General features: G+C 38.5%; 1 protein-coding gene across 2 annotated transcripts in view; it reads right to left on the reverse strand.

Annotated features, from left to right (window-relative positions):
* Window positions 1-10,857, reverse strand: part of RASA2 (RAS p21 protein activator 2) — a 135,764-nt gene that overhangs the window by 36,047 nt on the left and 88,860 nt on the right. For both annotated transcript variants that reach the window (XM_015560415.1, XM_015560414.1), the window contains 3 exons: window positions 9,488-9,564; window positions 8,418-8,519; window positions 251-407 (listed from right to left, as the gene is read on the reverse strand). In XM_015560415.1, coding sequence (XP_015415901.1) covers window positions 251-407; window positions 8,418-8,519; window positions 9,488-9,564 — 336 coding nt within the window. The remainder of the gene's footprint in view (window positions 1-250; window positions 408-8,417; window positions 8,520-9,487; window positions 9,565-10,857) is intronic.

Below are 10,857 nucleotides of genomic sequence, written 5' to 3' on the forward strand. Positions count from 1 at the left end.
GGGCCTGCAAGCCTCCTGCTTGATCCAGCTCCGTGCCTGCCAGCCGCCATCTTGGTTGTGTTAATTTGCATATAGTCGCTCTGACTGGCTGGTGAGAGTGGCTTAAGGCATAACGAAGGTATGGTCAATTTGCATGTTTGTTTTTTATTAGTGTAGATAAGACTTGACACTCTGAAATCTTTTCCTCCTCATTTACATAAATACTATAGCTTTTTAGTATTAAATCATACACTTCAAATTTTTAAAGTACCTGAACATCTGGTGATTTTAGCAGCAAAGTTTTCAAAGGACCATAGTACTCTGAAGGAAGCACATAATCTTCTGTATAACATATATTCAATCGAAGAGACCCCAGGTCATCAGTTTTAGATGACTTGTTTCCATTGTCTCTTGGTTGTAGCAAGTACCTAAAATAAAAATACAGTCAATTCCATGTGACGGTAATGTGCTGAGCATCCAAGTTGGTGAGGTACAAAAACAGCTAAGCTATAAAAAACTAAACCAAAAGTCATCTTAGTATTTGAGGACAATTCATAAGTAGCAGACTATTAATTTTCAGAGGCTTAATATTGGTTATATATTGAACTAGAAAGCTATCAATAGATTTTTATATAAAAACAAAAGATATAGATAATACAAAAATTAAGATCTCAAAGAGTTGAATAAGAGTTTATAAGCTTGCGGGTTTAGAAAAAAATTTTTAAATTCAATTATGATCAAAATTATTATTTTTTTACCAACTAATTTTAAGAAAGATGCATTTAGTTGAAACAGACATACTACACAAAAAGGCATACATGATCTTGCTGTAAATTCTTTTTTAAAAATTTATCTTTATTGTTAAAAGTATTACAGATGTCCCTTTGGTAGTTTATTTATTTTCCCATTGACCCTCTTCACCCTGCTCCTGCCTCTTGCAGGCTTGTTGGAAATTCTTTATGCAAAAATTTGAACTTATTTTTTAAAGAAAATTAGTTTTTAAAAGTTTATAAATAGATTTTTATTTTATTAGAGTAACCATGTAACTACTGAAAATGTTTATTTGTAAAAATCAGATTTACGTAATTTTCTTCAGTTAAAAGGCAAAAAAATAAAAATAAAAAGTAAAAATAGAGACAGCTTAACTATCCATGGAAAGAAAAATGTTTTAAAATCAAGACACTTGTAGGACCAAAACCTGAAATCTAATAGGTACTTTCAAAATATTTTATTGTCCTATCTATTCCTTGAAAAAAATGACCAGAGAGCACTTCAATTTTCTTTTAAGTAATATTTTATAGGCAAAGGCCACTCAAATCTTTGATGACAGCTTAAAACAGTATTTTTTAGTTTTAAACATATTCAAAAATATGTATGCCGAAGTACAAATTTATTATAGTACAATAGAGGCCCAGTGCACGAATCTGTGCACAGGTGGAGTCCGTTGGCCTGGCCCTGGAGATCGAGGTCTATGGGGAGCTGGCTGGCAGGGAGGAGGGACCCCAGGAGGTTGGCCGGCTGGCCGGGGGGAGGGGCCGCAGGAGGTTGGCCTGCCAGGGGGAGGGGCTGTGGGAAGTTGGCTGTGGGAGTGCACTGACCACCAGGGGGCAGCTCCTGCATTGAGTGTCTGTCCCCTGGTGGTCAGTGCGCATCACAGTGACTGGTTGACCAGTTGTTTTGGTTGTTCAGTCGTTAACAGTCGCTTAGGCTTTTATATATATAGACTAGTGGCCCGGTGCATGAAATTCATGCATGGGTGGTGGGAGTGGGGAGGGAAGGTGTCCCTCAGCCTGGCCTGCACCCTCTCCAATCTGGGACCCCTTGGGGGATGTCCGATTGCTGGTTTAGGCCTGATCCCACAGTCGGACATTCCTCTCACAATCCCTGACCACTGGCTACTAACTGCTTGCCTGCCTGCCTGCCTGATTGCCCCTAACCACTTCTGCCTGCCAGCCTGATTGTCCCTAAATGCTCCCCTGCTGGCTTGATTGCCCCTAACAACGTTGGTCCCACACCCGGGACCCAGGATTCCCTCCTCCAGCCGGCCTCAGGCACCCGGGACCTGGGCTTCCCTCCCTCTGGCCAGCCACAGGCACCCAGGACCTGGGCTGGCTCCACCTGGGCCAGCTGCAGCTGCAGGAGACGGTGGGCAGGTGCCTGGGAACGTAGGGTGGGTGGCTTCTCCGGCTGGCTGTGGCCCGGGACGACAGGGCAGGCAGCTTCTCTGTCTCCCAGGCCACAGCCAGCCACAGGTGCTGGTGCCCGGGACCTCTGGCAGGAAGCTTCGCCCAGGGCCCAGCTTTGTCAGGAAGGACGTGCGGATGGTCATCCAGAAGACGTCTGGCCTAATTAGCATATTACCTTTTTATTAGTATAGATCATGATGTGTTTTTTCTCGCCATATTAACCAAAGTAACTGTTGCTTATGTATTAAAGTTCTATTCCTACTAAGTCTAGAAGCAGCCTCAGAATCCTCCTCACCATTCATCTTAAGTCTGATGCTTAGTTGATCAGAATTAATACCTGAGGTGAAGCCTCTTACTGCAGATGTATCCCAGAATGTATGGCATCCTCTCTGCTTTATGATCCAGCTAAAAATACACTGCCTCAATCATGTTGATTGAGGTCATTTTCCCCCTTTCAGTTTCTAGTAGTAGATTACCATCTACTGCCTAGGAAGCAAAATTGACTTTCTCCACGTAGATCGCAAAATAAGATATTTTTCTCATCAATAAAATTTCATTCTTTCAGCATGAGTAGAGTAATTTTGTCAACAACATATCGACGTAGTAACAGTTTGTAACAAATTGAGTGAATTATTGTTTTAGGTACTGTGCTGTGTCATACACAGATCTCATTTTATCTTTGCAACAACTCTATACAATAGGTACTATAATTACACAGATGGGAACACTGGGGTATAGAGAGATCAGGTAACTTGACCAGTAAAACCTGAAAGTGGCTGAGTTTTGTTTCAGATCTATGAGCCATCCCCCGTAACCATTATACTCCACTCAGTATTGTGCTGGAACCTGCTTTTACTGGCTAACAAATTTTCAGGAATTTTGAAAGCTGGTTGTTAAACATGGTCATTATTAAAAATTAAATTATGTAATCTTAAAAGTGAATAAATTACATTAAAACCAAAGGTAATACATACTCTAAATGTGATACTATAAATCAGGGTTTTGTTTTCTTTGAGAGCCAGTTGTTAAACATTTACCAGCACAACACTGGCCACATTGGTGGCGGTGGTCTTGTCAGAATGTGTTATATTACGCAGATGAAAATCTATTTAAACAGACTTGATATAGGTATTTTCAAAGATGGAAGAATTGCCCCTGTCAACTATTTCAGTTGATTCGTATCTTCACTGATTATCATCACTGCAAAGTTTTCAGTCCCCACATGGATTGATGGATATATATCTTGCCCTGTCCCTGTCCCCTCCCTTTCTAGCCTTTGTTACCTTAAGGACTCTAGTTTTCCATTTCTACATTTAAGTACCAACATTACCTGCTTAAAACTGTAAGCTTTTAACATTGCTCTCTCTGTTCCCTATCCTTCAGATGAAAAGTGGAGTTGGGTTAGGGCAGCAGAGAGAAGGGGAATATTGGAGTAATGACTGCAGTGGGAGAAGAGGGAACCTATCTCCTGGGCCACAGGCGCTGGTGTCTGGGACCATGGGCAGCTGGTTTCTCCAGCTGGCTGCAGCCTCGGACCTCGGGGCAGGTGGTTTCTCCCTTTCCCAGCTACAGCCAGCCGCAGCCAGTCACAGCCAGCCACAGGCACTGACGCCTGGGACCACAGGGCAGGCGGCTTTTCCAGCTGATTGCAGCCTGGGAACTTGGGGCGGGTGGCTTCTCCGTCTCCCAGCCGCAGCCAGCAGCAGGCGCTGGTGCCTGGAACCATGGGGCAGGCGGCTTCTCCGGCTGGCTGCAGCCCAGGACTATTAGGCAGGCAGCTTCTCCGTCTTCTAGGCTGCAGCCAACAGCTGGCGCTGGCGCCCAGGAACACTGGCGGGCAGCTTTGCCTGGTGGCTTTGTCAGGAAGGACGTCTGGATAGTCATCCAGAAGATGTCTGGTCTAATTAGCATATTACTCTTTTATTAGTATAGATTAGTTAAGAGCACAAACTCTGGGGTCAGAGAGTTTGGTTCAAATCCCAAACTGTGTGACCTTGAGCAAACTGTTCAATCTTTCTGTGCTTGTTTTCTTATCTGTTGTTAAATAAATGGATAGTAATAGTGTCTAAATGATTTAATCCTTACAACAACTCTAAAGAAGTTACATAAGTAAAGCGCTTAGAATAATGCCTGGTACACAGTAAACAGTATGTAAATGTTATTTGTATACATAAACTGTTACCACTTAAATATATAAATAACTATAGATAAATGTAGTTATATTATCTATAAAGATGTGATTTATTATTTTAAAACTTTGTTACAAAAGGCTCAATTTAAATCACATGAAGGATACCTCATAAATTAAGAAATTTTGTATAAACTAGAGCTAAAGGGAAAAACCTTAAGATTTATTAAATAGAGGCTATCTGGCATGCCTAAGGATGAGGGCTAAAAAAAAAAAAGAAAGAAAGATCTGAAATACATTTTTCCTAGTTTTTGAATAAAGTTTTTCAGTTTAAAAGAATAAGAAACAGGAAATAAAGATAAATTATTACATGAAAGTGTCAGTGAGTTAGTTGTTCTACACATTTTTTTTTTCATTCACAACTAGAGAGGCATAAAAGTAATCCTTATGCTCTCAGGAGTTGGTAGTTTTGACAGCCCCTTAATAGAATTACTAGTAAATATCAGCATTTGGTAAGTTTAACCATAAGGTCTGTATAATTGAAATTGAGGTAGGCAGGCAAAAACAGTAATTATTCATTCATAATGATATATAAGCTAGAAAATAACTGCTCAAAGGCAGCTCAATAATATTTGAATATTTCTGATTCCATAAAGATAACCCTTATCAATGGATTTTTACTAAAATAGGAGATTAAAGATTAGGTGCTCAAACTGGCAAAGTAGGAAACCAACTCATCTCAAATTAAATATTAATCTACTTTCAAGTATGTATAAGTACATATTTTATTGTATGTTGAAAAAAACCCCAACCATTTGTTTCACTATTTGAATCTTACTTTCAAAATTAAAAATTACAACATGAAAATATATTTATATCTATCTTTTCTTAATGTACACTTTTAAATCATTTGGGTGCAAATTGTTGTACCAACTTGTATAATTATACAAGTTTTACACACATTAAGTTCTCTCACATTGAGGTAACTGGTGAAATGTGATTAAACTACGTCCTTTTTATTTATAATATTCCAAAAAAAGGAATACTGGTACCAAAAAAAGAAAAAAAATGATACAGAAATTCTATATGTACTGATGCAGAATAATGGTAATAATAGCAGCAATAACTACAATGGTAAGAACATGAGCTATGCCCATGGTCATAGCACTTGCAGCTCAATTTATTTGAACTCATTTCACCCTTTAACAACTTTGGGGTGCAGGTATTAATTGTGTTACTCCTATTTTATAGCCAAAGAAAGCAAGGCAAAGAGGTGAAGTAACTTGTCCAAGGTCACACTGGTAGTTAATGGCAGAGATGGATTTGGACCAAAGCATTTGGTTCCAGAGTCTATATTCTTTTTTTTTTCTTTTAGAGGAACAGGCTTTAAAATACACACACACACACACACACACAGTGGGGCCTTGACTTACGAGTGTCCTGACTAACGAGTTTTTTGAGATACCAGCTGTCTCTCGCCGATTTTTTGCATTGAGTTGACAGAGTAATTTGAGTTAACAAGCTCCTTAAGGAGCTCGGTCTCTGAAAGAATAAACTCGTAAGTCAAGGCCCCACTGCATGTATGTCTGTGTGTGTGTGTGTGTGTATGTGTGTGTGTGTGTGTGAGTATATACATATATATATATAGATTGATTGATTTCAGAGAGGAAGGAAGGGGAAGAGAGAGATAGAAACATCAATGATGAGAGAGAATCACTGATTGGCTGTCCCCTGCACACCCCCTACTGGGGATTGAGCCCGCAACCTGGGCATGTGCCTTTGACCAGAATCGAACCTGACCCTTCAGTCCACAGGCCGGCGCTCTATCCACTGAGCCAAACCAGCTAGGGCCAGAGTCTTAACTATGGTCAGTGAGACACCAAATACTTACTGAGATTCTACTAAATTGATAAGTGAAAAAAGCAAGGTATAAAATATGTCCCTTTGTGTAAAGAAAGGGAAAGAAGAATATATGTGTATTTGCCTGTATATATATAAAATATTTTCAAAACTCAAAAACAGTGGCTGCCTCAGAAGAAGAAAACTGTTTAGCTGGAGGACAAAAGTAGGTGACATATTCTACTTTTTGAACTGTGAACCATGTAAGTATATTACTTATTCAAAAAGTCAAATACAATTCTAGAACCTACATAGGTTCAAGTTAAAGTTAACTAATATCAACACTAACAAGCTAATCTTAACATTTCATAGAAGTTTCAGAACAAAGAACACACATAATTACTATGGAACTGAAGAGCCAAGAAAGGAATGGGAAATGACTGAATCATGTTTAATTTGAGGATAAAATCAAATTGGAACCATCAAAAATCAGTTTTCAGACAAGGATTATAATAGATAAATACTAAGCAGAAATTCTATGAAAAATCAAATTGATGCTTTTAAAACATTACTGATCATTATTCTATATCTTTCTTAATATCAAGATTAGAAAGAATATGCCTGAAGACTTATAAGGTAAATAAAGCTTTTCTTGAGTGTTCCTGCAGTTGCCATCAATCCCACAAGGGGATGCTATAGCTCTACAACTGACAAAGGAGGCTAAGAGTTTAATAATTTCTACTTAAGAGGAATTTAATTTTTACATTACATCTATGGGAGTATAAATAAATTAGCAGATGTCCCTATTTCATCTAGATAAAATTTAGCACTTATACTTTGGCAAGTTATTTTAAAATACTATTGGCAAAAAAAAACACACTATAGGAATAAATTTAATTTGTTTGTGAGTTTTCTTCCATCCTGCCAAGGTAGTTGGACAAAGTTTTGCCACATTGGGAGGGCCTGCCTAGAGATAGTCTTACTTAATATACAGGCTAAGTGGCACATTTCACTTTGAAGGGCTCTGGGAGGCACAACTTACTTTTTATTTTGTAATGAGTAGTTTGGCATATTATTTTAAAGACTAAAAAAACTGAGTTCAAAATTTTCATTTTAAAATGTACAGAACTTTATGGAAGGTGAAAGAAGACATGAGGGGATGGGGGCAGGTGGGAAGGTGACAAATGTATTAATTTTTCACAGTGACTAAGTTTAATTTTTCCCTCTTCTGTGAATGCATTTTAGAAATTATAACATACAAAATGCCACCATAAAGGCCAATAAATCTTAGATTTGCATTAGCAAGAGCTAAAAAATAAAAATTTTGAGAGTCTAAAAATCAGTCTTCAAAGGATAACTGCTTGAGGACAACAGAGTCCAAAAGGAAGAATGTCTGATGGCCAATCAGGAGAGGCAGGCTCTTCTAAAGACAAACGAGACTGGTGCCCATGGTAAGAAACATCTAAACACTCAGTTTCAACTCCTCTTTCAGGCAACTGAAACCGAGTTCTAAAAAGTGGGCCTTAAAAGTTTAGTAAATGAGAAAAGCATGGTCTTTCACACTCGGCTGAAACCCAAGTCTAGCATGAGGGCTGCGGGGCAACCAATTGGGAAGGACTGGATACAGAGCTTCCAAGTACCATAGACAGAACAAACAATAGCTGCACACCAATTCTGCTAAGGAAGCTAACATCAATTTAATGCCGAAGCATTTAGTTTAACATCACTTTAATGTCACTATTAAGAGTCATAAAAGGTAAAATAATGTTGTGACCACCAGAGTCCTGAAAGTGTATTCACTGAATCAGCTCAACAATCCCAGACCCTAGACATTTAGAAAATAATATCAGGGCCATCTATACTGCGTTTCAATGGGGTGGGTGAAGAACCACTGGTTAGATCCCATAAACAGCTGATTCCCTACAACAAACCCTTTGCCTTCAAACATCCATAGTTTTCATGACCATTAATGAAGCTTCTCAACTGCAGATGTTAATTTGTGACCAAGCATCATCTTATGTGGGCAACTCTTATGTGATGTTTAAAATGTTTTCCATTTCCCCTTAGAAATAGGATTTAGTTTTTAAACAGAAAAATATCCCTAGACAATTCAGTACTTTTGTCTCAGTACCAGATGTCAATGTACTTACATTTCTGCAACAATAAATTACTGACCAGATTAATTAATGTTAATGATTTCGGCTTATTTCATTATGATTATTGTAAGCATTTATTTGCATGTACAGTATAATTCAGAGAGTTCACTAGAATGTTTGTTTTCTTACCAGGCTTGATGAGAGGTATCATTTCTTAACACGTTCACAGGAACCTTAATCTCCCCTAGGAAAATATCTTGGACCAGGTTTCCATTGTTCCACAAGTCAATCCTGAAAATTTAAAACTGGCTTTATTTGTTTGCAAACAATGCTTAAGAGAACACACACCACCAAATAGCTTCAAATTACTTTGATTTGGATTATAGCATTAATTTTACATGCTTAAAAGAGATGTTAGCATTGTCATATACCTCACTATCTAAACTAAGAAAGCAAAATATTGCAGTAGCTTTTATTTATAAGCACAGAAAGTAACCATTTTAAATAGTCTAAAAGAAAGAACTTAAGTTTCTTAGTTTCAACGTTTAGGTTTTATTTTAATATTATAACCTGTAACAATAAGGACTACAGAGTTACTTGGTTGAATTGGAGAAAAGAAACTACAGTTTCTCAATTAGAATCAGTTAATGTGTAAAGATAGGCAATTTAGAAAAACATACTACCTGATCATTCCAAACATGTGATTAACACATCCTTTAGATGAACACACTGTTAACACCACACCTATACATGCATTTACAAAAACTTTCCCCTTCCAAACAGCACAGATATTTAAGATCTAGGAAATGGCACAAACTTCAAACACATGCACCTGTTGAATTATCTTACAAGACTTCTTACCTCACTGAAATTTCTGTTAGACAGCAGATATGTTAAGGAGAATAAAAACATTATTTCTAAATAGGCTAATATGTAATTACTTTTCTATATATTTTTTTGCATCCATTATGCTATGATTCAGAAATTTAAAGAGCAATTAAATTTGAGAAATTTTTAAAAATAAAATAGGTGAAAATTAGTTCATCTTTGTTTATAAAGACTATTTCTGTTATAAAGACTGTTCTGTCAAGAATATTTTGGAAAGACAATTTGGATTTAAGTTAGATGCATGTTCCTCTAAGTTTCATCAACCAACTTGCTAAAGAGAATTCTATTAAGATTGGTTCACCTTTTCCAGTTAAATTTAGGAATTTTTTGGCACAGAAAAAAGAAATTCTGTAAAACTCCAAGTCACATACCTAATTTCTAGCTTTTCAATGTCCTCCTCTTCTACCTGGAACTGGGATTTTCTGGTGTAACTACTGGATCTGGTTACCTGTAAACAGAATATTCTAGTAAAAAAAATTTGAAATATCTTTTTCCTACATGACTTAAATCAATCACCTTTAAAATCTTCAATTTTGTTTATTATAAACAGAGGAAAATGCCTAGTAATATTTTACCCAAAAGCTAATTTCAAAAATAGCCATGGAAGAATACGGTGGTGTGAAAATAGCGAAAGCAACTCTGGCAGGGTGACCCAATTGGTGGAAGCGTCATCCCATACAGCAAAAGGCTGTGGGTTTGATCCCCTGTTGGGCACATACCGTACAAGAGGCAACTGATGGATGTTTGTTTCCTCCCTCCCACCCTTCCTCCCTCTGTCCCTCCCATCCTCTCTCTCAAATCAGTAAGTATATGAGGATTAAAAATTACCAAAAGCAACCTTGCCTCCATACCCTTCCTTATCAACTAAATATAAAGCAACATCAGGTTCTCTGGCTCATCTGTAATCTGTTGGTGACTCAATGAGTGTTGTATTTCAGTGAAGCTGCATTGTCCTGTATTCCTCAAGATACCACGCCATCCTTATACTTCCTTCTCACATTTTTACTGAAAATATCAAGGCCATTGGCAGGAACTTCCTCAACTACAATCCACCTGAACATGTCCATTCCCATAAAGTCCTTTCTACTGATGAGTTTTCTCCCTCCTCTTCTCAACAAGATAATATGATCCTCCTCTTTTCTTAAACTACTCCACCCACACGTAATACACAGTAAGCATTCACTTTTTTTTAAAGAGAATATTTATTTGGTAAATCACAGAGGTAGAAAAAGTAATTCCTAGAAGAAATAGGCTTAGGAAACAAGTTATAGAGCAGGGGTGGGGAACCTTTTTCCTGCCAAGGGCCATTTGGATAGTTATAACTAAAGGCCCGATGCACAAAATTTGTGCAACTGCCTCAACCCTCACAGCCCTGGCTTTGTCCAGACGGTCATTCTCCTATTTGGTCTAATTAGCATGTTAGCTCTTTATTATATAGGACTAGGGGCCCGGTGCACGAAATTTGTGCACTGGGTGTGGTGGTGGTGGGGGGAGTGTCCCTCAGTCCAGCCTGCCCCCTCTCATATACCGGGAGCCCTCAGGCGTTGACCCTCATCCCCCTCCAATCGCAGGATCGGCCTCTTGCCCAGGCCTGATGCCTCTGGCCCAGGCGTCAGGCCTGGGCAGGGGACCTCCAGACCCCTCCGATTGCTGGCTCTGACCCTTGCCCAGGCCTGATGCCTCGGCCAGAGGCGTAGACCCCCATCACCCTCCGATCACCTGATCGGCCCCTTGCCCAGGC

The sequence above is a fragment of the Myotis davidii genome, unplaced genomic scaffold (assembly GCF_000327345.1).
Source record: "Myotis davidii unplaced genomic scaffold, ASM32734v1 scaffold73, whole genome shotgun sequence".
Taxonomy (NCBI): domain Eukaryota; kingdom Metazoa; phylum Chordata; class Mammalia; order Chiroptera; family Vespertilionidae; genus Myotis; species Myotis davidii.